This window comes from Asterias amurensis, chromosome 10 (assembly GCF_032118995.1).
Source record: "Asterias amurensis chromosome 10, ASM3211899v1".
In the NCBI taxonomy this organism is placed as follows: domain Eukaryota; kingdom Metazoa; phylum Echinodermata; class Asteroidea; order Forcipulatida; family Asteriidae; genus Asterias; species Asterias amurensis.
Genome location: NC_092657.1, coordinates 4531268 through 4557619, shown reverse-complemented (window position 1 = coordinate 4557619; position 26352 = coordinate 4531268). Strand labels below are relative to the sequence as shown.

General features: G+C 41.9%; 4 protein-coding genes across 6 annotated transcripts in view; 2 read left to right on the top strand and 2 right to left on the bottom strand.

Moving 5' to 3' along the window:
* Positions 1–956, bottom strand: part of LOC139943435 (protein Hikeshi-like) — a 3959-nt gene extending 3003 nt beyond the window's left edge. Inside the window, exon 1 of the mRNA XM_071940246.1 lies at positions 797–956. Coding sequence (XP_071796347.1) covers positions 797–956 — 160 coding nt within the window. The remainder of the gene's footprint in view (positions 1–796) is intronic.
* Positions 1–26352, top strand: part of LOC139943434 (uncharacterized) — a 136104-nt gene that overhangs the window by 38741 nt on the left and 71011 nt on the right. The gene's annotated exons all lie outside the window — the stretch shown is intronic.
* Positions 797–15865, bottom strand: LOC139942495 (uncharacterized). Its single transcript, XM_071939306.1, has 10 exons — positions 15731–15865; positions 14309–14578; positions 13798–13901; positions 12948–13411; positions 12094–12281; positions 11650–11735; positions 11375–11486; positions 10289–10414; positions 2537–2774; positions 797–927 (listed from the first exon to the last, which is right to left on the bottom strand). The coding sequence occupies exons 1-9, from the start codon at positions 15738–15740 to the stop codon at positions 2557–2559; spliced, it is 1578 nt and encodes a 525-aa protein (XP_071795407.1). The 5' UTR covers positions 15741–15865; the 3' UTR covers positions 797–927; positions 2537–2556.
* Positions 15861–26352, top strand: LOC139942478 (uncharacterized). Of its 3 annotated transcripts, none has more exons than XM_071939282.1 (8): positions 15861–15943; positions 17667–18146; positions 18605–18709; positions 19596–20333; positions 20783–20890; positions 21608–21721; positions 22968–23348; positions 23528–26352. In XM_071939282.1, the coding sequence occupies exons 2-8, from the start codon at positions 17870–17872 to the stop codon at positions 23749–23751; spliced, it is 1947 nt and encodes a 648-aa protein (XP_071795383.1). In that variant the 5' UTR covers positions 15861–15943; positions 17667–17869; the 3' UTR covers positions 23752–26352. The 3 variants fall into 3 exon arrangements, with proteins under 3 accessions (XP_071795383.1, XP_071795384.1, XP_071795382.1); XM_071939283.1 differs by lacking the exon at positions 15861–15943 and adding an exon at positions 16433–16629; XM_071939281.1 differs by lacking the exon at positions 15861–15943 and adding an exon at positions 16845–16952.

Genomic DNA, 26352 nt, shown 5'->3' with positions numbered 1-26352 from the left:
TTTCTGTGAACAGCACAAAGGAAGAGTCCTGTAGAGGGCTAGGCGCAACCTGAACTCCTGAGATACTGGGCCAAATTTCATAGAGCTGCTTGAAGACACTGGACACTATTGGTAATTGTCAAAGACCAGTCTTCTCACTTGCTGTTTCTCAACATTTGCATAAAATAACAACCCTGTGAAAATTTGAGCTCATTCGGTCATCTAAGTTGCGAGATAATTATGAAAGAAAAAAACACCCTTGTCACACGAAGTTGTGTGCTTTCAGATGCTTTATCTCGAGACCTCAAAATTCTTAATCTGAGGTCTCAAAATCAAATTCGTGGAAAATTACTTCTTTCCTGAATACCACCTTAATTCAGAGGGAGCCATTTCTCACTAAGTTTGTTACCATCAACCGCTCTCCATTACTTGTTACCTACCAAGTAAGGTTGTATGCTAATAACTATTTTGAGTAATTACCAAAAGTGTCCACTGCCTTTAAGCACAAAATAAGCTAAGCAAATCAAAATTATGCACACCGAGATAAAGTTACCAGCCAGTGAGAATTTTTTTAACAGTATTTTCTACTTGAGCAGCTCTATGCAATTGGGACCTTGTTAACCGGAATAAAGTTACCACATGTACAAGGGTGTTTTTTTCTTTCATAATTATCTCGCAACTTAGATGACCGAATGAGCTCAAATTTTCACAGGGTTGTTATTTTATGCAAATGTTGAGATACAGCAAGTGAGAAGACTGGTCTTTGACAATTACCAATACCCAGCCGACTGTGCACAACAACAAAATAAAAACGTACCTGGGTAGTTTCTGCTGGTATCTGATGCTGGATAACGTGAAGGGGTTCCACAGAGATTCCAATCTGTGACATCGTTTTCATCGGCTGCTGTACAGGCATAGACTGCATGAATGAGTTGTTTGTAGAACTTCCTTTGAAAGACACATTCAAACAAAATCATAAAAAGACATCAATCAATCAACCCGCAGAGGCAGCAAGGGTCCATCGCGCCGATGTCATGTGTCCACGTCCTACAGCCTCACGCCACATGTGGGCGATTTCGCTCGGCCGGCCAAGTTGTTGGGCCTAGGATGACCGAGGGCGGCCTCTGTCTAGGTCTCTTCCAGCCAGGAGCTGGTGCTAGGCCTCCCCTGGAGTTGATGGCGATGCTTTAGAGCTTTTTTAGCTGGGATGTTGTCAGCTAGGCGAGCGACATGACCGAAGAAGGCAGAGTGGCGGTGTTGAATTAGTTGGTTGATGGGGGGGCGGACACGTTCTTTGGGTGACCTCATTGTTGTTGACTAAGTGGAACCACTGGATGCCAAAAATTGATCATTGACACTGGACACCTTTAGTAATATTTTCAGAGACCAGTCTTCTCACTTGGTGTATCTCAAAATATGCACAAAGAACAAACCTGTGAAAATTTGAACTCAATTGGTCTTCGAAGTTGTGAGAGAATAATGGAAGAGAAAAAACCCTGTACGTACGAAGTTGTGTGCTTTCAGTTCAGATGCTTGATTTCCAGACCTCAGCTGAGGTCTCGAAATCAAATCAAATATTTTAGTGAGAAATTACTACTTTCTCAAAAACTACGTTACTTCAGATTCAGAGGGAGTCGTTTCTCACAATGTTTTTTACTATCAACAGCTCTCCATTGCTCATTACCAAGTCAGTTTTTATGTGTTAACAATTATTTTGAGTAATCACCAATAGTGTCCAATGCTTCTAACCAAGATGATTTCTTGCTTTGCTTTAGGGAATATCTCAATAGTCTTGCTCTGGGCAAGAAGGATTGTTCCTGTAGGTATTTGGGCAATTCCAAGCAAACATGGACATAACACACAAAAATCAAGTTTGTGTCACAACTTTCTTTCCACTTAGAAGTTATAGCTAACATATGAAACCAATTTATTTTTAGTTGTTGACAAGGAATGAACCCAATTTTGCCAAATCAGAACTCGGCTTGGGCACCATGTAGGCGTGGCTACATTGTCTGGAAAACTATAATGCGACTGACCGTAATGCGACTGACCATGGTTTTGCCATGTATACCTAAAAGTTCAAGTTGCTGACCATTTATAAGTATCCTGTTGGATACTCATGTATAAGAGTTGTGTGTTACATATAGTAACACTTTCACAATCTTTTTGATAGAGGAGATTTTTGAATTGTGACAAGTGTTTTTTTTACCATGTCCTTTTTGTGTAATGCGACTGACCGGTCTTTACAACGTTATAACATCCAGAGCACAAAGCCCACAACATTTCTAATAATTATCAATTCAAAGCCTTGGGTGTCAAGTACAAATCAGTCTATAAACTTAGAGGAAAGAATATCTCACACAGAACTTCTAGCACCACGATCGAGAAATGACACTGAAAAGTGTTATGCGACTGACCGCGGAATTGCCCATTTGCCTGTACATGGACATGTAATCATAATATTTTGCGGGTGGAGATGTGACAGTTATGCCAATAAAACGGGATATAAACACCGGCCTGATGAAACATATTGACTACATTTTTTTGTCAACCATACCTTTCTTCAAGCCGACTACTTTAAAAATGGCACTTGGCTTTTTGTTGGAGATGAAACCGAGAAACATCCAGACCATTTCGCCCTCCGGTGACGGCCAACTGAAGTAGATGGCCTCGCCCATTCCCTCTGGAAACGCTCCGGTTCCGGTCAGGAAGACAACAATGTGGTTGTTGGTAGCCGCATTGAAAATGTTGAAGAGGACATGAGTGTCGTCTATCTGTTGCATGTCCGTCTGGACCTAGAGAGTAAAATGGGTGAAACTAGTTAAGAGATTGTTGCGAGAACTAGATGTTAAATTTGCATTTGGGATAAAGAATTTCACATACTTTTGATTTTACCATTACACCGACTACTTGGGTGGGATTAGAACCCAGGACCTTTGCAAATCTGTAGCAGTGTCTTACAAACTAGACCACCTAGAGTGCCTGGTAGCTAGAGGCAGCTAGTTTGAACCCTTTATTGAGGATGGTAAGAAGACACTGCTCTATAACTGCAAGGGTCGATGGTTCGAATCTGTAATGTATCACTGTGGCACTACTTTATGAACGGCTCATGAATATATAGATATGTAGTGCACAGTCCATGTATGTATACAGGTCAAAGGTTATGTGAATAAACCACTTCTCAAAATGGCAGCTATTCTGTGCTAGACTACTCTGACACTTAAGTATTTCTCCACGTAAATACACCACAACTGGCGACGAGGATGGGATTATTAGCCTGCTATGTTAAAGATCTAGGTATTGTGATCTTAAGAGTACAAATTTAATGTACAAATTCGCCAGGGTAGCTGCATAAAATGTGGAAATTTGGAGTGAATCTTGATCCGTTTTACAACACCAGTGAGGGTATGTACATATACACATAGACTGAATCTGACAGTTCATCTCTACTCGTGTGGCGTACGCATTGCCGATTGCTGTTACATGTAATTCTGTGAACTTGAGCTACCATTCTAGATCATGGCTTCATCAATGATTGGCAGAATTGATCCCTTTGATGGGACAGAGGAAGACTGGCCCACATATATTGAAAGGCTTGAACAATATTTTGATGTGAACTCAATCTCAGCAGCCAAGAAAGTGCCTGCACTTATCAGCCTTATTGGACCAAAGACGTATGGGCTCTTGAAAAATTTAACTACGCCAAACAAGCCATCCACAAAGACATACAAGGAGTTAGTTGAAATTTTATCACAACACTTGTCACCCAAGCCACTTGTCATCGCTGAACGTTTTCGTTTTCACAAGCGAGAACAACTTGAGGGTGAGAGCGTCAGTACTTACCTAGCTCAACTTCGACGGTTTGCTGAACATTGCAATTTTGGTGACTATTTGAATGATGCCCTCCGTGACCGATTTGTGTGTGGGTTACGGGCAGGGAGTATCCAGAAGCGACTGCTCGCTGAGGCAAAACTAACACTAAACAAAGCCTTGGAAATGGCCACTGCAATGGAAACAGCTGCTAAGGATGCAGTTGAGCTTCGTCAGCAGTTAAAACCTGATTCTACTGTTCACAAATTTAATGTGAAATCACGCTCCCAATCTTCAGCTTCATGCTACCGCTGTGGAAGGTCAAATCACAGCCCAGATCAGTGTCGATTTAAAGACGCAACTTGCCATTCCTGTGGGAAACCAGGCCACATTGCGCCTGCATGTCGTTCAAAGCCACCACAGACCCCTTCGAACAAAACGTTCAAACCTAATACAAACAGACGTAAGCATACTTACCAGGGGAAGGCGCAGTCAACAAAAGTCATGGAGAACATTCCAAATGATGAACAGGAGGATGATGAAATTTTTATCGGAAGAGTCAATATCAACAATGTAAATTCTCGGTGTGACATGAGCACAGCGATATGGGTCACACCGAAAGTCAACAATATCCCGATCACCATGGAAGTTGATACAGGATCTGCCATTTCGATCATTTCAATGGCTGACTATCGAAAACTCTTACCGACAGTAACTCTGCAACCGTCAAAAGTAAAGTTGCAAACATATACAGGAGAAAGAGTTTCCCCTGCAGGATTGCTGACAGTACATGTCCAGTACAAAGAACAGAGTTGTACACAGAAACTGTACGTTGTCGAAGGAGGTGGTCCTCCCCTCTTCGGTCGTGATTGGCTCGCTACAGTAAAATTGGACTGGCCAAGTATTTTAGCCATGAGAACCTCCTCCATGGATATGAGAGACACTCACCTCAACTCGCTGCTCAAGAAACATGAGAAGCTATTCAGTGATAAAGTTGGTGAGTTACAAGGCATTAAAGGGAAACTAACGCTCAAAGACAATTCGTCCCCCGTATTTCTCAAAGCAAGACAAGTGCCATATGCACTGCGACCTAAAGTTGAGATGGAACTAGAAAGACTGGAACGTGAACATATAATAACTCCAGTTGCCACAAGTCAATGGGCAACGCCTATCGTACCAGTTCCAAAGAAAAACGGCGGAGTTCGAATTTGCGGTGATTTCAAGGTTACAGTCAATGCGAACTTAAAGATTGACCATTACCCCTTGCCTAAAATTGAAGATGTATTTGCAACACTCGCAGGTGGACAAAGATTTAGCAAGCTTGATTTGACTCAAGCATATGTACACATGGTTATGGAGGATGAGTCAAGTAAATTGTTGACACTCAACACACACAAGGGACTTTTTCAGATGCATCGCCTTGCATTTGGAGTAGCATCCGCCCCAGCCATATGGCAGCGTACTATGGAACAAATCCTCCAAGGAATTCCTGGTGTGCAGTGCATACTTGACGACATGATTGTGACAGGTCGTGATGATAGAGAGCATCTTCACAACCTCGAGCGAGTCCTCAATGTTCTTGATGACCGCGGATTAAAACTCAACAAGTCAAAGTGTGAGTTCTTCAAGAAACGCGTTGTCTTCTGTGGGCATGAGATTGATGCTGAGGGACTACATAAGACTCAGGACAAAGTCAACGCAGTGAACAATGCCCCACAACCAACCAATGTCAGCCAAATGCGCTCATTCCTTGGGCTCATCAATTACTACCACCGTTTTCTACCGAATTTGGCCACTATACTGCACCCACTCAACAGACTGCTTGAGAAGAATAAACCATGGGTTTGGACTGCAGACTGTGAAAATGCATTCAACAAGGCCAAAACTCTGATCACTTCTAAGGAAGTTTTGACACATTACAACCCAGATCTACAGGTGAAGTTGGCTTGTGATGCCTCACCATATGGGTTGGGTGCTGTGATGTCTCACGTTATGCAAGATGGATCTGAGCGGCCAATCGCATACGCATCACGCACACTATCTTCGGCAGAACGTAACTATTCACAGATTGATAAGGAAGCCTTAGCACTGATATGGGGTGTTAAAAAAATTCCATAACTATCTCTCTGGAAGGAAATTCACGCTGGTTACAGACCATCAACCGCTCACATCCATATTCAACCCTGCAAAGAGCATTCCTGCGACTTCCGCGTCACGATTGGTGAGATACGCGATATTTCTTGGGAGTCATGACTATGACATTGAATACAAAAATACAGCGAAGCATTGTAATGCCGATGGACTGTCGAGATTGCCATTGCCAGAGGTCACTCATGAGTACAGTGACCCAGATAATCTTCTCTATGTCTCACAACTCGAAATTTTGCCAGTGACATCTTCACAAGTTGCTCGAGAGACAGCATATGATTTGACAGTCGCCCAGGCTCGTGAGTATACCATGAAAGGGTGGCCTCACACTCACGACTCCGTCCTTGCACCATTTCATACACGCAGAAATGAACTCTCTGTACATGAGGGATGCCTTATGTGGGGACTACGCGTCGTAATTCCGTCCAAGCTACGCAAGAAAGTCCTTGATGAGTTACATTCAGGGCACCTCGGTGTTGTGAAAATGAAAACACTCGCACGAGGCTATGCTTGGTGGCCTGGGATTGATCATGATATTGAACAAATTGCCAAAGGATGCTCTGGATGCCAAAGAGTTCAGCGTAATCCAACTTCAGCACCACTCCATACATGGGAATGGCCAACGACCCCATGGCAACGCATCCATATTGATTATGCCGGACCGTTCCTTGGACAAATGTACCTAGTGGTCGTGGATGCACACTCAAAATGGCCAGAGGTTGTGTGTACCAAATCATCGAACACAACTCAGACCATTGATATTCTTCGTGACATTTTCTCACGCAATGGAGTTCCCGAACAGCTTGTTAGCGATAATGGGCCCCAGTTCACGTCTGAGGAATTCCAAATTTTCCTCAAGAGCAATGGTATCAAACACATCCGATCTGCTCCATACCATCCAGCAACCAATGGGCTGGCTGAACGATTTGTACAGACTTTTAAACAAGCTCTAAAATCTATGGCGGGGGAGAAAGGATCAACATCAGCAAAACTCGCTAACTCTCTTCTTGCTTACAGAAGTGCACCTCACAGTACAACAGGACAATCGCCTGCTATGCTATTCATGAAGCGACAGCTTAGATCTCGCTTGGATATTTTGAAACCGGATATTCGCCGCCGTGTTAGTGACAAACAAACGGACCAGACAGCTGCACATAAATCCGCTAGTACAACACGAGAGCTTCAGGTTGGACAGACAGTCTCAGTTCGCGATTATCGAGGCAGAGAAAAGTGGATTCTTGGTGTTGTGCACTCTCGAAACGGTCCCCTGTCGTATGAAGTGCGCGTAGGGCCAGATATGATTTGGCGCAGACATATCGACCAGATTTTGGATTCTGATACAGGTGTTACCCCTGACATTGATCAACCACAAGAACTAGCACCAGAGATAGCGACAACTCCATCAACAGGCGCGCAACCCTCTTATGATGAAGAGACACAAAACCCTAAAACTCTAGTGCCAGTTAGGTCCCCAGTGCGTGAACATCGCTATCCATCACGTCAACGCAAACCTCCAGATAAACTGAACCTTTAGTCTTAAGAACAGAAACAAAGCAAAGTGGAGTGAAACAGTTGATTTATTACTCATGTTTAAACAGTTGATTTATTACTCATGTTTGTTTTAAAAATATTTACTCCAAATTAGAGTTGATAGTTCTAGTTCAGTGTTATGTTAAAAGAAAACAAAAGAAATGCCATGCAAAACAAAACAAGAATTCTTACTATCCTGATATAAGAAGTGCAACAAACTACATGTGTATTTTCCAGAACTTTATGAATAATTAAAAGTAAACTGCTGAACATTTACATCACTTCATAATTAGTGAGGAGGAAGTGTAATGTATCACTGTGGCACTACTTTATGAACGGCTCATGAATATATAGATATGTAGTGCACAGTCCATGTATGTATACAGGTCAAAGGTTATGTGAATAAACCACTTCTCAAAATGGCAGCTATTCTGTGCTAGACTACTCTGACACTTAAGTATTTCTCCACGTAAATACACCACAGAATCCCACCCAACGATGGTTCGAATCCCACCCAAGTAATATGCCTGTGATTTTTTTTTCACAGAACTCGGGAACGTACCGAGTACTAACATATCGGTGTAAAGGGTAAAACCACAATTGATCTGATTGCGAGTTTAGTGTTGGGGATGGGGAACAGAGGGGTCTCCCTCACTCAGAGGTCTCTGTAGAAAGACAACGATGTGGTTGATGCTAGCCGCATTGTCATTGATAGAGGATGACGTGCGAGTCGTAAACCTTTGAATGTCCGTCTGGACCTGAGAATAGAATGGGTAGAATAGTTAAGAGATGATTGCGAGTATACAGCCCGGTTCATACTTCTTCCTGCGAAAGCGAATGTGAATGCGTTGTTAATTTTGCACCCCAAATTCGCAAGGAATAGTTCACATCAGTTTGCTAAGTGCTAAACAGCCATGTGAAATTGTCACCATTTGTTCTATCGAATAATTGCATTCGCATTTGCAGGAAGTATGAACCTGACTTTGCACTCGCAATCCTACTGCTACTTGCCGTCAACTCGTTCCGTGTCGTCCACTCCGTCAACACAACCAAATATCATTTTGATAAGTTATTCCAATGGCCACCAACTCAGAAAAGAGAGCATTGTACTTTATATAGCCCTGGTTGGACTCCTCCGTTGCATGCAACGCGACGGAGTCCAAAGGTCCCATACCATTGCGAAAAATTTTCAAAAATCTGTTAAAAATATTTCTACCTAAGTTGGGAGTCTGAACTTTTACTCACATGTTCCTTGTAGTTGGAACTCCAAGCCCGCGTTATTTAAAATTGTTGAATTGTCTCCTTAGGTGTTAATATTTTGTGAAAAGAAAATTGAAATTTACGTTTTCCATTCCCACGTCGTGCACTAACTTCCGTGTAAACACTTTCTTGCACTGATCACTGGCGGCGCCACCAACTTGCGTCAACCACTCACTAAGCAGATGGATAATAGTCAGCGAGCAATTGACACAAAGCGCAGAACATAGTATACCGAGCATAGACGTCTTGTGCCAAGACTCCATGTGCTGGAAGCATATCTTTTTCCCAGGACAGATGAGGCCGTTAAGTTGGCGCATGCTAAGTGGCCTCATCGGTCCTAGGAAAAAAATATATGCGTGCAGGAAAGCGCCCTCTGCTGTCCGTCTATATGACAAGAAGAAGCCATGTGAAAAAGCAAGATGGCGGCAGACGGCTTTGCTGCTTATAAATATTTTTTAAGAAAAAAACTCACTTTGTAACCGAAATTCAACCTGAAACTTTAAAAAATTCTATTTGAGGTGTAGTGCTTTCCAGTTTTATGCCTCCTGGATTTTAAATGTGTATTGGAGTTGACGGTGAATAGCGGCAAGACAACGCGCTGCACTCTAAAGCCATGCGCACTTGAGCTCACACTATCAAGTGGTATACGATGATCAACATCGCCAGTGCAGAACTTCGACATATTTTCGGAAATAATTTCTTCCATGGATATATTTGTTAGCTGTAAACTCGTTGAAAATATGGTGAGGGACACTATGAATATATGAACGAAATTTCAACTTCTCAAATCAGGTAAAAAATAAAGAAAATTGTAGTCAAATTTGTGTTCGCATTGTAAAGAACCTTTATACCCAGGACGTCAGTGCAGAGGCACTCTAATCATATTTGAGTTTTTTTGTTTTTTTATCAGGTTTATTTTTTAATTTCTTTGGGGTGTTTTAGTTTTTTTTTAAATAAGTTTCAAAGATCCATTCTTTTGTATTTAATCTGTTCTTTGTTATTTTTGTTAGTATTTTCTCTGTAAGAGCGCCCTGAGCACTTTTGTGGATTTGTGCGCTCTATAAGACCTCGTTATTATTTTTATTATTATTATCGCGCCCAACAGAAACTCTGCTCATTTTTCTGTTAACTTGACCTCTTTTCACCAATCCAGTGCTTTCTTAATATTTTTTATTTTCAAATTTTCATCCACAGATTTCACGTTTTTCTTTTTCACTTCTCCAGAGAAACGGCACCCTCTGAAGTGCCATAGTTTCCGAGAAAGAAGTAATTTTCCACGAATTTGATTTCGAGACCTCAGATTTAGAACTTGAGGTCTCGAAATCAACCATCTAAACGCACACACCTTCGTGTGACAAGGTTTTTTTTTTCTTTCATTCATATCTCGCAAGTTCGATGACCGATTGAGCTCAAATTTTCACAGGTTCGTTATTTTATGCATATGTTGAGATACACCACCTGTGAAGGTTAGTCTTTGACAATAACCAATAGTGTCCACTGCCTTAAGGGAGAATGCTGACTGGCTCATTAATGTCTCAATAACAAACATTACACAACGTACCCATGGCTCGGTACACCGTACCGATGTTCCCGTAGGCTATTCCCAGTCCGCGATGGTTTCCCGTTTGACTGTGGACTTCCAAGCATTCCACAAGGAGCAAGATGGCCGCCTTGTTGTCCTTTAGAGCTGATGATGAAGAGAAGAACAGACACAAATCAAAAATGATTTTGATTTTCAAATAGTTATTGACTTCTTTAAAGTAATTATCCCTGGGGGTGCTATCTGATAGTGGCTTTCTTTATACAGCACAAAAGGAAAAATATAGCATAACTACATCCCATATCCAAAGAGGTCCAAGGCCGAGGTCTTGTTGGATGTGAGATGCAGACGCACTTTTTTTTTCCGTTAGCCCTATATAGGACTCTTCCTCTGTACACAGATACAGAGTCCTAACTATTGAGGCCTGTTACTGGGGCGGAACATTTTCAAATCATCATAACTCAAATCTTACCTGCAACAAGCCACTAACTTCAACAGATTCACATTCCATGGCGGCATACATTTTTCTGCGGTGGGTTTTGGTCCTCATATATTCCTCACAAATCCGTCATTTTCGTGAAATAATGCAGCTCCCAACAATAAAAAAATCCTGTTTTTATTGTTTTCTCACAGTGTTGTCTGTTGCCGTGCGTCTGCATATACATTCGCATGCAAGACGCATGATGCAAGACGCATGAATTCTTGGTCACCATACTCTTGACTGCACAGCATTAACACACAAACGCAACACAAGATTTGCGCATCTTGTGTAAACACGGCAGACTGTGAGAGTACGAACAAAAATAGGAATTCCTTAACGTTGGGAGCTGCATTATTTCATGAAAATGACGGATTTTTGAAGAATATATGACGATCAAAACCCACCGCAGAAAAATATATGCTGCCATGGAGTGTGAGTCTGTTGAAATAAGTGCTTTCTTGCAGGTAAGATTTGAGTTATGAAGCTTTGAAAATTTTCCGCCCCAGAAATGTACCCTGATATCCAGGATGTCACTGTAGTATTACGAAAGTGTAAGGCCGCCAGGGCTAATTTTTCCGTAGTCCATGAGCGTGTGTGTGATAACTTATAATACTTAAAATTCAAACCTGTGTATATCTTGCCGAGGCAGTTTAAGGCACGCGACTTCATCACCAAGTACCCGATCCTGTCGGACAGCTCCAGGTGTATGGCGTGGTAGACCAAGGCCATGTCACAGTCCTTTGGGCTCATGGAGTAATGAGTGAAGCCAATGTTGAAGCAGGAACTCACTAAAGCTGCCTGTCACCTAGGGAATGAGAGCAGGTATAATGTAAGAGGGTCGTTCACAGTTATCAACATTTCCGATCCTGTCCGAGAGCTCCAAGTGTACTGTGTGGTAGACCAAGGCTGAGTTGTAGTCCGGTGGGCTCATGGAGTAATGAGTGAAGCCGATGTTGAAGCAGGATACAACTAGAGCTGCCTGGTCACCTAGGGAAGAAGAACAGGTATGAACGAGAGAGCCCAATTTCATAGCGCTGCTTAACTGTAAGCAAATTTGCGTGCTTACTGTAGCAAAAACATTTGGTTAAGCCTTAGCGTATTTCACAGGTTAGCAGAAAAATTGGACGGCCATTGCGTGTTTACCATGGATTTGCATTGTGACGTCATTTATTTTTGTGCGGTAAGCACCAGAAGGTTAGCATGCCTTTTCGTGTGCTTACGGTTAGCAGCGCTATGAAATAGAAATTGCACAGTAAGCACAAAATTCGACTGTTAAGCAGCGCTATGAAATTGGGCCCAGGTATGAACGAGAGAGCATACTGATCGAAACGTTGAAATAACTTGCCTCTTTGTTTTGCAAACACAAACTGCTTTTTCTGATGGGTAAGGGCATCGACGAACCGCCCCTCCGACCGAAAAATGGTTCCCAAGTCCCCATGGCGATCTGCCACGGCAACAGGATCTTCAAGTCGCTCAGCGATAGCGCTGGCTTCTCTCAAGTACTCTTTAGCTGTTCCGAAGTCTGCTGAAGCCCTGGAATGCAATGCAACAATCATAAATTCAGGCTGGTTTTATCCCATTGGTTGAAAAATGTCATATGATGACGTTTACTACAGGGCCAAATTTTAGAGTGCTGCTAAAAGCCATTAGACACTTTCGGAACAGAAAAAAACATTAAAAGTTCACAGATTTATAAATAACTTACAGGGTTTACAGAAGGTAATGGTGAAAGACTTCCCTTGAAATACTATTCCATGAAATGCTTTACTTTTTGAGAAAACACTAAAACAATATCGAGAATTAATATCTCGATATCGAGAATTACGGATTTATTTTAAACACATGTCATGACACGGCGAAATGTGCCGAAACATGGGTGGCTTTTCCCGTTATTTTCTCCCGACTCCGATGACCAATTGAGCCCAAATTTCACAGGTTTGTTATTTTATATAAGTTGTGATACACGAAGTGTGGGCCTTTGGACAATACTGTTTACAGAAAGTGTCCAATGGCTTTAAGCAGAAAATTGTTGCTTTTAGCAATTCAAAACAAGATACCAGGTACAGATAGTACAAATGATGCTGGTGTTAGCTACTTTTTGTGTTTTAAAAGCAGCTCTATGAAATTGGTCATCTGAATTAAAATTGTGAAACATAAAAAAAGACAACCAGGTAAGATCGGTGGCTTCGACAAACTTACCTACAAGCATTTCCAAATGACTGTAACATTAGCCCCCTATTCTTGTCGCTCATATTCCGTTTCAACAGCGGCTGGAAAACCTTGGCAATAGCCTCCTTCAGATGTCCGCTCCCAAGAATCCAATCCCCGTGATGGATGGTTGCCGTGGTGATCTTGTCCACGTCGCCTATCTCGACAGCCAACGTCTCGGCTTCGTCAAGAAATGTCTTGGCCTCCTGCAAGTTGCTGAGGAAACGGTGAGCATTCCCCAAGTCCAACGTCGCCTGAAAGTGCATCTCCCTCAATGATGAATCAGAGGGCCCAGCATGGATCCCTGGGGAACCCTCCTTTGGTGTTGGCAGGTTGCTAGCACCCAATGGTATAGACTTTGCTGCTTTATACTCATGTTGAGCAGCCTCCAGGCCTTTGCTAAGTGGCCCAATGGACATGTAAACTTGGTACTTCAAGTGATAACACTTCACTTTCTGTCAAAAAGAGAAGATAAAAGCAAAATGTTAAAGGGGGGGTACAGAACTGGGATCAACTAAGTGCGGAAAACTGCACTTACAGCCAATGCAACTATTGATAAAACATTGTGAGAAACTGCTCCCTCTACTCTCAAGTATCTTTGTGTTTAAGAAAGAGGTAATTTCTCAGTCAAATAAAAAGGCTTCATATGCATCTGAAAGCACACACTGAATGTAAATTTTTCAAAAAGGGTGTTCTTTCTTTCATTAATTTCATGAAACTTCGATGACCAATTGAGCCAAAGTTTTTGCAGGTTTATTTTATGCATTCGATGGGATAGTACACCAAGTGAGAACATTGGTTTTCGACAATTACCAAACACCTCCAGTGCCTTTAAACTTACCTGCACAATAGGTACTTCTGAGAAGCTGAGCGTATCTTCAAGTAATGCGGCCGCAGCAGGCAGATTGGTCAGCAGTAGAACTTGGGCCTCGGAAATCCTCTCATCTGTAAAAGACGACAGGCATTTAACATTTAGTTTTTGCCAAGATGGTATAATGGCCAGACGTTTCGACCCTAGCAGAGTCTTTCTCTCACAGACTGAATAACAACACAACACACACAAACTTGAGTTGTGATTTGGCAATCGTTAACAATCTGCTTCTGTCATTGGCCAGTGATTAAACAACGGCAAACTCAACCGAATCAGATATTGTTACGACTGCAAAAACACACCCTTGTAGCCCCCCTTTGTAACAGAAGCAACAAAGTGAAAGTAAGTGTGAGAGAGAGGTTATAGGCAGAAAGAACACAGAAAAAGCAAGAATTTTGCCCTAAACTCTGAAGAAATTGGAAACCCAATTTTAGGTCTTAACTATCTTTTGCAAACAATAAAATCTATGACTATCTCTTACCGATAGTGAACGGTCTGTATTTCTCTGCCTGGTACTCTGCTAGCAGCTTTTCATGCTGGGTGTCAAAGCCCTGCAGTATCTCCTGAATCTCTCGTCTATGGTCGTTCGATAGACTTAACTTATCAATGTATTTGTACGACATCTTGGTATCCAACCGGCCTGGAACATCTGGGTGTATCGGAGTATGTCGAGCATGAATAGGGACCAACGTGAACAAGAGAACCAGAGTGGCTGATATCCTGGTCACTGGTAACATGGAATGATGATTATCTGTGTGGATTTAATGAAGAGAAATGAAAAATATTTCAGATGAACTGAACCCAATTTCATAAAGCCTGTAAGCAAAACAACTGTGGCTCTTTTATCAAACATGCAATTTCACTATGTAACCCATGGCAAAATATTTACAAAAGAGCCCTGCGGCCGAATTCACATAGAGTTGGGACTCGTCTTATCTCGAGTTAGGAGTAACTGTCCTAACTTAGGATAAATCTTAAGGTCTGCATACTACAGTGCAGGGTTTGGACTCGTCCTAAGTCCTAAGATTATAGTCTTAAGTTAGGAAGGGTTTTGTGAAATTGGCGGCAAGTAAATAAAACAGCCTTACTTTAGGGACGTCCTGAAGGCACAAAGTAATTGAAAATACGAGTTTTATAAATGATGGTTGAGTTTTGCAACTGATTACGACAAGCCCACTGGACACTTTTTTTGCCAGGAGGGTAGTGGCGATAACATAACCCTCCTCCTCTTAGTGGAAAGAGGGTCATGAATGATGGGTAGGAGTAGACCCAGTAACTGGGGCACTGTACTCTTTTTTTTGAAATTTTGACATTCTGTCGTACTAATACTGTAATAGCTAGTTCGACCGAGAATGTCAAAGTTTCGAAAAAGTTTCGAGTACAGCGCCCCTAGTTGCGATAACGTAACGGACGCACAGGCCGTCGGGAGGAGGGTTACGTTATCGCAACTACAGCGCCCCAAGTTACTGGGTGTAGAGTAGGAGTACATAATATTCTACCCTTTTAAAGATTATTTTAAACATCTTTCCAACAAGCAACATGTTAATTTAATTACAACGAACAAGTTAACAACAAACACTGAACATACACTTTGTAAATGTAAGTGAAAGTCAGTTACATCCGACTGATTGTGAAGTGAACTGTACTGTGTTGTACTAACAAGACTGCGCTCATTTTTAAAGTTAACTATTTGCAAAATGTCATCATTTTAAAAAATGAGTGCAGAGCACCAGTTACTCAGCTCAACTACTAGCTCAGCTAGCTGGGTCAACTAGGTCGTGGACACCAACTTAATAGTGAGATAGGCCGTGTCCGAATTGGCGACTTCGGCTACAGCTACGGCTAGGGCGCGCGCGTCGCCAATTCGGACACGGCCTGAGTGTTGTCGAAATTATGAATTTACTTTGTAGCATTTTGCTTTCTCCATGTTTTACTTTCAGTTTATAATCAACACTCTCAAAACCAACACGAAAGAAGGAGCCAGTACTACTGCTGTACTACTAGGTAAAATCAGGTAAAATCCAAGCGAATAAACCAGCTACCTTCTCGCAAATCACTTCAATTCAATGGGAGACTTTTTGAAAGCTCTGCCACTAGAGGGCAGCAGACCTACCAGGTAAGGGTGCACAACTCCTATAGCAAACAGTAGTAAATGCTAAAAATTCAAAAATACTCAAAAAATATTTAGAAGTCTCTCGGCCTCTTGAAAATTAAATCAGATACATTGTCATACAACTAAATTTCAGATTTCTTCTCAATTTTTGGTAGGTCAGCATTTTTGAATTTTTGCTAATTACCCTAGAAGAAACACTCCCAAAAACTCATGCACACCGCTTGTTATCCTTGGGGAACTCGTGTCCAGTACGTCCTGTTCCAGAACAGTTTGGTTTATGCTGGCATTGTGTTATAAAAAACAAAATACAGTTTGGCTAAATTTAAATACAAAATCAAAAACACGCAAAACACAAGGTATTTGCTGTCAGTGACCGTCACTCATGCTTCTCCTATTCCTAAGTTGTTGACAATTACCTGGTGAAGAGCGCCCTCTCTTGTTGATTGGCAGATAGTCTAAAGTTTCCCATTAACATTTTCCAATTTCCATAATCGATGCTGGACCAGAGAGCACACGTTTTGCTTTTCGGGATTTCCAAACGAAAGAACTTTCTCTTTATGGCACCACCTTCACAAACTCTGTAGCACGCAACATACAGGCATATAAGTCCAGGTACCAGACTGTGTGTATATTTATATCTGGCGGGGAAAACCCGTAAAAACAAGGGCAGTACCCTCAAAATAATACGGGTAAGTTTGTGAAAATATTTATCTTTTTTTTCATCACCCAAAAATTTGTTGAAAGTGTTTTAGTATATAAAAAATACATTTAACGAATATTTTGGCTCTGTTTGTACAATTCAAAAAGATAGTTTGGTGATTTAGAAAGTATTTCAATAATAGTACTACTATTGGTAGTGCCACCCCATTGCGTCAACTTCCACTTTATTGTTTTTCCAGAAAGCATTGCGAAAGTCCGTTAGTTATTGGCGTAATGCGTGTGTGTACGTCGTGTAGGTAGGACGGTGGTTACACCAGAACTCGCATTTTTCAAGCATTTTCAATATTTAAAGGTAAGTTTTGAGCATGTTTTTTAGGTATTTTGTGGACGGGGAACATGGAGGTTTCTGAATGACGTTATAGGCCCGTTTTCCTTCTTTCTGAAGCAATCCGATGGGGATGTTTTTGCGTGCTACTCTACGCAAATACAAAGCAGACCACCATTTTAATCGCGGTTTCATGTGGTTGTTGTTGGTTGTTATCATCCACGTTGGGGGCGTCAAGCCAGACATGCGACTTCCGGTCGAATGCTGAAATGGGAATGATGACACTGAGGCCCCAGTTGTTGTTGTTGTTGTTTTTGTTAATGTCCTTGTTTTGGAATTTGGGGTTAAGTTTTCTTTGGTCTAATTTAAGTGTGATTGGTTTATATATATTTTTTTTATCATGTTTATTTTTTAATTTCTTTGGGGTGTTTTAGTTTTTTTTTTAAATAAATTTCAAAGATCGCACCCATCAAAAACTACTGTTAATTTTTCTTGTTAACTTTACCTTTTTTCACCAATTCAGTGCTTTCTTAATATTTTTTATTTTCAAAATTTCATCCACAGATTTCACGTTTTTCTTATTCACTTTTGAGGTGAAAAGTAGTTGCGATATAACGTAACCCTCCTCCCGACGGCGAGTAGAGCATGAGGAGGGTTACGTTATCGCAACTACGGGAAAAGAAGCATCGCTACCTTTGATTCTCTTTCAATTCCGTTTGAAAACATCTTCTGCTTTTTTAGGTTCATCAAAGAAAACTTACAAGAGTAGGACGGCTCGAACTAATGTCCTCCAGATTGACGTGCTGACACTCTACCAACTGATGAGCTATCTATGTTGGCGGTCTTCCAATTTTGACAATTTCTTTGATCGAGGTGCCAGTCAGAAGCCATTCGTCAATATAACTGCCGTGTAACCAGGGATCGACCTGATCGTGGCGATACAAATGGCCAAATCAGCCGTGACAAGCTACAGCTCTCTCCTGAAGGAGATTGCCGATGGACTGACAGAGCAAGATGTGGGAGATATAAAATTGCTTTTGAGGTACCAAGCGGCCGTCAAGATATTTACGGGGACCCAGCTCCTTGTTGAGATGGAGAGACAAGATGATTTAGATGAGGATAATCTTGCGACGTTGAAGGATGCTCTTGGGAAACAAAAACTAAAACGTCTGGTCAAGATTGTGGAGAAGTTTGAGCAAGCTTCATCTGACACAAGTCAAGGTGAGTTTTTTATTCATGCTTTTTTTTCTATGAGGGAAGAAAGTTGATGGCTCTGCTTTTTGCTGAATCTGCGCTTGCGACCATCATTCTTCGCTTACAAGCCAAGAATGTGTAACATGGAGTACGCAAGCGCACAAGTAAACATTTCCTGCTTACCTGTGAAGTACGCTTGGTGTAAGTAAGCGCGGAATTTCCTACTTTCGTTAGCGCCTACAGATTATATTTTCTGTAGCTGTCCTAAACTGTGGAACTAAATTCCCATCAATATCAGGAATATGCTCCTTCTATCGCCATTTTCAGGAAATGTCTTAAAATATTTTTGTTCTTGTAGCCTTCGTCTTTGTCTTCTTGTTTCTCGTCTTGTCCTGTTCAGCGCCTTTTTGCAAAGCCCTTTAAATATACCTATAATAATTATTATTTTTGTGGTCTGAGAAACTTTGTGTGTTTTTTAATGGTAGGAGATCCACTTACCAAGAGTTGGCCGTGTAGTACTTTCAAAGAACAAACAAAGGATGACAGACATGACAGACTAAGCCAGAGTGCCAATTCAGCAGGAATTCAAGGTAAAGGCCCTAATAATAATAATTCGATCATGCATTTCATTCAGTCGATGCGGAATATCGGATGATGGCCCTCCAAACACGTTGGTCCTCCATTGCTGTATGCAGCTCTTCCCGACGCAGTTCAGAGTCCCGGCACAAGGTGTCCACATAGGTGGTTTGTGGTCTGCCTCGGGAACATTGACCCTGAGTAGGGGGCCAATATCACCAGCCTGTTCACTGCCAGCTCAGTATGTCTGAGGCAGTGACCTGTACAGTACACCAAATGAGAACACTTGTCTGTGACAATTACTAAACGTGTTCACTCAGGGGTCGAAATTAAGTGTATTTCCATGGTAGTCAGCAGGGCTAGTGACCAATAATTTTTAGTAGCCCTGATTAGATTTTGGTAGCCCGAAAGACACATTATGTCTCGCGTCACGGCTCAAACTTTACAATACACCAATAACATAGTTCTTTATTGTTTGTGATGATGATTTTTGCATTATTTTTCCACTAGCCCGTCGGGCTATCAAGCTGGAAAAATGAGTAGCCCGGCTGTAAATCTGGTAGTCCCGGGCTAGCGGGCTAGTGGCAATTTCGACCCCTGTCACTGTCCAGTGTCTTTAAAGTAAAGATTGTTCTTTTTTTAATCCATTTTTTGAGGTTGAACAAAGAATTGACAGAGTGGGATTCAAACCAACGCCCTCCGGATTAACGTGCCGCCCTCTACCAACTGAGCTATCTAGCCCTATGTTGACGGTGTCCCTATTTTGTCAATATCTTTGTTTGGGGGTGCCAGTCAGAAGCCATACAACCGTTAACTGCCGTGTAGCCAGGGATCACACCCAAATTACGATACAATCCAATGATGTGCAATCCAGTGTTTTCACCCTTTTGTATTTTGCAGACCAACTACAGCGTCAACAAACACCAGTACAACAAAATCTTCAAGGTGCGGCACCCCCTGCTAGTTACCAAGGCAACTTGCCACAAGACTACCCGCAACAGCCACAACTGCTTCCTGGGGTGGGCTACCCTATGCAGCAAATGGACCCGAGCTTGTACCAGCAAAGTCCACAAAGCCAACACCAGCAGAGCTTACCATACCCAGGGAATATCTCTAGCTATCCAAACCAACAGCAGTTAACACTGCAGCAGCAACAGTTACTGCAGCAGCAACAGCATCTGCAGATGTTGTCCCAGCAGCAGCAGCAGCAGTACATTCAGACTCCCACCGGTCAATTTGTTCCAATGAGTCCCGCCCAAACCCTGCATCACGTCGCTCCGTTTCAACAAGGGTACCAGCCGTACACTGGTTTCCAGCCACCACCTGGCAGTGAACAGCACACTATGCAAAGAGTTAAGTCTGTCCCGAGCTCGACGACCGCACCGCCCGGAGGTTCGGGTCACGCTAAGGTTGTACCGACCAAGTCGTGTCCAGCCCAGTTTAGAAAAGATCCTCCACTACCAGTAGAAGAAGAAGTAGGGTTGAAGCGATTTCCTAGCAATGCGCAGACCACAAAGGAGATGAATATCCCTGCCGAAAACATGTATGCGGTTGCCGAAAAGATGGCGGGAGAAAAGACAGTCAACGGGAACATTGTGATGGGCACATCAAGCTTGGCTGGGGAGTATACACCAAGTGGTAAGATGTGGTGGTAAGCCACGTAGATCTTTTTGCAATTACCTATTGCGCAAGCGCCAACTATTAAATGAGGTGCATGTTGGTCTAGCTAATGATCAAACTGGATCCCACAACCTTGAGATTGCAAGTCCTGCAACCACTTGGCCAAGGGGGAATTACCATATTTTCCTGCGGATAAGACGCGTCTTATCTGACGTTTTTGACCCTAAAAACATCAGTGCGTCTTATCTTTCGGTGATTTTTATGATCACTGCGTGAAATAAAAAATACCTTCTTGTCCAGTTCAAATCAACGGTCTTTGTGTGAAGAATCCTTACTCAATAATGCGGTCAAACAAGGCTATTCAGACACTGAGACTGTATTTTCGTTCGTAGTGTCCAAAGCTGGTGGAGCCAGCTCTGATAATCTTCTTTTTTTTAAATAGAGTTTTTTTGTTTTTTTTTTTCCAGGAGTAGCTTCGCAGTTTATGGGAGGAAACACAATAGCAATGAACATAATGAATGGGAGAGGTCAGGGTACTGTACCATACCAGGCAGCGAGAGTGCGTGTCAACTCTGGTAAGTCATGAATATTCATGAGGAGTCAGTCAATTAGTTGTTAGTAATCAATCACGTCAAAGATAGTGATTTTGCTTGATGTGAAACTTTCAGCGCTTCTGTTTTTTTGTTCCAGATACGAATTTGCCAATTTTATCTGAAAAGCCACTCGGTCATGCTAGAATCTTAGACTTGCCTCCTATGCCAAATACAATAGTGGCAGCCAAAAAATGCTTACATGTAATCCTTTGTTGTCCAACAAAAGAGCAAAGGTCTCAATTTGGATTACACAACAATCCCCGGAAAAGGAGAAATTTGGATCATGATTTGGTGGAGGTGTAGTGGTCGAGCAGTTAAGAGCACCGCAACTGAACTCAAGAGTGCGGTTTCGAGAGTCGTGACACTTGTGTCCTTTTAAAGCAAGACACTTAACCACTGCTTCGTCCTTTGGATTGGACGTAAAGCTACATGTATAGGTCTTGTGTGGGTTGTTATTTAAAAACTATCAACTCCATAAAGACCACAGTACACACTTATTGCAAAGAGAAAGGGTTCGCCCCGGTGTGTCTGGCAGTACGACTGTCTTCAATTATGAAAGCTGCACTAGAAAGGAAGTAGAAGAAGAAGATGAATTGCAGTACCCTTTTCCCCTTTTGTAAGAGGGCAAACAAAGCATTTGGAAATTTTTCAAAAACACTAAAATTGTGAACTCTGAAACTTTTTTCTTTCTTTTTTCAGAGGAGAAAAACAATGAGTCGATGGGAGAAGGAGTCCACCCAGTGTCCCAACAGATGACAGAGACGGAGGCGGATCTTTTCCTTCTTTCTGGGTTCAGTGGCAAGAAGTTATATGGTGTGTATAGCTAAGCGAGACTTCTTGCTTTATAGACGATGTGACCTCTGACGTCACTCGAAAACCATAACATGATTCGCGCGCATTCCGCCGGGCAAAACCTTTGTGTTTTGGCAGCCAGCTAGAAAGTGTATGCAATCTTACCATGACTACGCATCTTTTTGCCCGGCGAAACATGACGTATACAGTGTTTTGAGGGCGGTTTGAGGGCGGTTTGAATGAAATTATAGGTCACATCGTCTATAATTTTGGTGCATAGTTTGCTTGACTATGGTGTGGGTTCAATTTAAAGAAGTTATGATGGTGGGTCTGTTTGTTTGTTTGAATGATCTTCCCATCAAGGGAACTCGGCAAACTCCCACAAGGGGATATAAACACCAAGCTGACAACAACCAATCTCTCTCATACAAACATTGGTTTAACGTCAATGATTATGAATTGCACAAATCAAGAAATTGTGATTCAGTAACTAGACGACAATATTTATTCTAGTCATTGTGAAATCAGCGGTTAGCTGGGGGGATTTGAACCCACAACCTTGTGATTGCAAGTCCTGCAGTCTAACCACTTGACCACGGTGACCTAATCGTTAATAAAGCGATAACATTTTGCTGCATAGTTTGCTTGTCTCCGGCCCGGGTTCAATTTCAGGTGACGCTTGTGTCCTTAGAATAAGCAAGACACTTAAACCATGATTGATGCGTCCTTCAGATGGGATGTTGGTGTTGTGTGTTGTGTAATGTACAATGTACCTTATAGAACCCAGTGCACTTATCGAAAAGAGAAGGGGTACACTCCAGTGTTAAAGCATTACATGGTGCTATAAAGGTATAGGTATCATACTTCAAAAACGTAGCTCCAAATACAGTGCACTTATCGAAAAGAGAAGGGGTTCGCCCCGGTGTTCCTGGTCCGATCGGCAGCAAATTGCGCCACAGTTCCTTGTAAAAACATTACATGGTGCTATCAGAATTAAGTCTCTTTATTCAAACGTAGTCCCACATCTGGCAGGAAATACTGTATGTTACAGCGCCAGGAGCGTCACTGAGTGACGGACATGTGCGCTATATAAAAAGCCACAATTATTATTATGTTTATTATACCTTGCAGGAAAATAGTACTAAACACTTTGATACAAAGTGCTATATTTAAGAATTCAGTATTATTATTATTATTATTATCTACAATTCTTGCTCTAGCTACGTTTATCTTAATACTGGGACTTCCATCTTTTTTTCTATTTTAGACTTTCGCAAAGTTGACTTCATCACCATCGGATCGTACCAAGTGCGCATTCCGCAGGGGGTACACTACCACACAACTGAGGGGGCTTTTGCCATCTTGCCGTTCGACTCTCCCTACACAATACAGCTAAGGAATAACGATGAGCGTCTTCGATGTAGCGCCCTCGTTGAGAACAACGGGAAAATCGCAGGCGATTGGACAATCGATTCGAAGGGATTTATCTTATTGGAGAGACCAGCGATGGACGAGAAGAAGTTCCACTTCATGGAGGCACGCTGCGCCCCTTCCGGGTCGGGGGTCAGGTTGGATGACCCCAATAACGGGGTCATCTGCGTGACCTTTACGCCGGAGAAGGACGAGACATTGAATGATCTCTCTCGAGGTAGGCTGAACAGCATGTTCAACAACATCTCAAAAATGCCTCATTTTGAAATGAATTTGTTTGTGGTTTCTTTGCCCCATTTTTTCCGCCACTGGCCACTTGAGCATCACTTCAAACAGGGACTAATTTTCAGCAATATTTCAAAAATGCTTTATTTTTTGTTTTTTGTCCCTCGTTAGGGTTTGGCCACTTCGGCATCTCTTCAAATAACGACTACTTTGAGAGTGGCGACATGAATGATGTCCAGCGAAGCATAGCACCGCCACCCGTCAACGATCGACAGATCGGCTGCACCGTCCTACAAGGTGAGAGCCACCAACGGTTTACTAGATCGGAACACTTCCAACTGGACACCGCCAAAAAGACCAGGATTATGCTGAAACTCGTTGGGAAATCAACTTGAAGGGAGTGTGCTCCAGATAATCTCTATTTACTTGTTGAAATCCATGACTGCCCATACTCCCTTCAAAGTTATGGCGCCATTTCAACAAGCCATGCAAACTAGCTTGGCGAGAGAGCTTTTTCCAATGCTGCCTCCCGCTTATGGAACGGTCTTCCTGTCCCCATTAAAAAAACCGCTTAGACTGTTCTGTCCTTCAAATGAAGGTCTCAAGATTGACACACCTGGGGCGGATTGCAATAAAACGGTCTTAAGTCAGCGGTCTAAGACCAGTCAGTTATAGCCGGCTTCCCGGCTATCTGCCTTAGACGGTCTTACATGTAGCTTAGTCAGTCATTAAGCATGTTGCAATAAGCCGGTCTTAGATAAGTCCGCGAAAGTAATGCAATACGAACTAATGTCCCATCATGTAGAGTGTCATGGCTGAGTGGTTAAGAGCATCGAATTCAAGTTCTGGTGCGTTTTCACCGGAGTGTGGGTTCGAATCCCGGTCGTGACACTTGTGTCCTTGAGCAAGATACCTTACTATAATTGCTTCTCTTCACCCAGGGGAATAAATGGGTACCTGCGAGGGCAGAGGTTGATATTGTGAATGAAAAAGCCTTTGGAGCGATATAAACTGTTGCCCAGGTTGTATACTCCCAAGGGAGCTGAGAAACATTAAAAAGGGATGTTATTGGCCCTATGACCAGGGCACTAATGTAAAGCGCTTAGAGAATTAAGTGTTAGTTATTAGGCGCTATATAAATCGAAAGTTATTATTATCATTATTATTGTTATAATAGCACATCTACAGCACTAGTTAAACAGCATTGTTCTTATTGCTTTTTGGGGTTTAAATCATCAAATATCAAATCTGTGAATATTTTTTTTTTACTCTTTGGAATACTGTATCATCATCATAATGCCTCTAATGGGTGTAATCCATTTCTAATATTTTATTGGTAAAGTTATGCATAAAAATGCAAATAAGAACAGTGAAACACAGTGACACTGTCTCGGGGGATGGTTAAAAAACTGAAACAAAGACTGATTATAGCCAGCTCAGAGCTGGCTAAAGATTTAAGACTGGCTATAATTATAGATCGTGCTATTGCAATCGGTCTATAATTAAAGACTGTCTAAGCGCTTCTCAAGTTAGCTGGCTATAGCGCATAGACTGGTTTGAGACCGCTTGGTGCAATCCACCCCATGGCCCAATTTCATAGAGTTGCTAAGTACAAAAATTTGCTTGGCATGAAATTACATCCTTGATACAAACAGGATTACCAACCAAATTTCCATTTGTTGCATATTGCTTGTTACTGGTGTTCAGCTGTTGTTTGCTTGTCCTGAAAATCATGTGGAAATTTGGTTGCTAATCCTGTTTTTATCAAGGGAGAAATTTCATGCTAAGCAAATTTGTGTGCTTAGCAGCTCTATGAAATCGGGCCCAGTTCTCTCTAATCTGTAGTTGGTTTTCCCTATTACCTTGGTAGGTAATATTTCAACTTGCTCATTTAATGTTTATCTATGTAAAATTTTATAAATATTTTATCACATACATGTACTTGAGTGTTGCACTTGTGTGTTATAGTTTTGCTGTAGTACAGAAATTCTCACATTTTTTAAATTGAAGTTTAATGTTCAGAACATCAGTATTTTTTATTTATGTCTATTCCTTCCATTTTATTTTCATCCGTAAGTTTTCTTTTCCCCTTACTATATTTTACTTTAAAATGATTTGTTGTTGGGTTAAATATTGTACTCCATTGCAAATAATGTGCTTTTATATGTATGTGACTGACAGTGCTAACTGAAGATAAATATTAGATGTGAATTTTGCTTCGGGATAAAGATTATTATTTGGTTTTTCCGAACTTTGGTACTGGCTAGCTCAGGGGTCTTGTGGTAAACAAATTTTTTTGCAATTAAAGACACTGGAGGCTATTGATATTTGTTGAAGACTAGTCTTCTCACTTGATGTATCTCAACATATGCACAACATATAGCAGCAAGAGCCAGAAACACCGCGGCGAACCCCTTCTCTTTTTGATAAAGTGTACTGGTACTTTAACATGCGTTACACAAGACATGGGACCAACAGCTTAATGTCCCATCTTGAGGATGAAGCAATGGTAAAGTGTCTTGGTTAAGGACCATGGCCAAGTGACCAAGGAGATGGCAAGGATCTGTGTGGGAAGGACTTGCGCAAAGCTAGCGGGCGATTCGGCGCCCTGCCCATGGTAGCTAGACTAGGCTTACGCACAACTATCGAGCGATTCCGATGGTAGCTAGAATAGACTTACGCACAGCTATAGAGGGATACGGCGCGCTGCCGATGGTAGCTAGACTAGACTTACGCACAGCTATCGAGCGATACTGCGCGCTGCCCATGGTAGCGAGGCTGGGGAAAAATCCATGTGAAGGTCTTGCCTAACTTTGTGAACGATCTGCTACAACTAAATGTATTTTGTAAATATGTTTGTGCTACAACTGCAACTATAATTGTATACATATAACTTTCGTGGCAGAATAGCAATTACTAAATAATGTCACTTTCTTAACAACATGAAGTACTTGTATTAAAAGCTACATGCATATGTGATGTACATGTACTACGAA

Coding starts and splice junctions, on each gene's coding strand:
- LOC139942495 (XM_071939306.1), bottom strand. Junction 13,902..14,308: donor ATACAGACCGTTCACTATCG/GTAAGAGATAGT, acceptor CGTCTTTTACAG/ATGAGAGGATTTCCGAGGCC. Junction 12,282..12,947: donor TCATTTGGAAATGCTTGTAG/GTAAGTTTGTCG, acceptor ATTGCATTCCAG/GGCTTCAGCAGACTTCGGAA.
- LOC139942478 (XM_071939282.1), top strand. CDS start 17,870: ATGGCCAAATCAGCCGTGACAAGCTACAGCTCTCTCCTGAAGGAGATT. Junction 18,147..18,604: donor TTCATCTGACACAAGTCAAG/GTGAGTTTTTTA, acceptor TTTTAATGGTAG/GAGATCCACTTACCAAGAGT. Junction 18,710..19,595: donor CAATTCAGCAGGAATTCAAG/GTAAAGGCCCTA, acceptor TGTATTTTGCAG/ACCAACTACAGCGTCAACAA.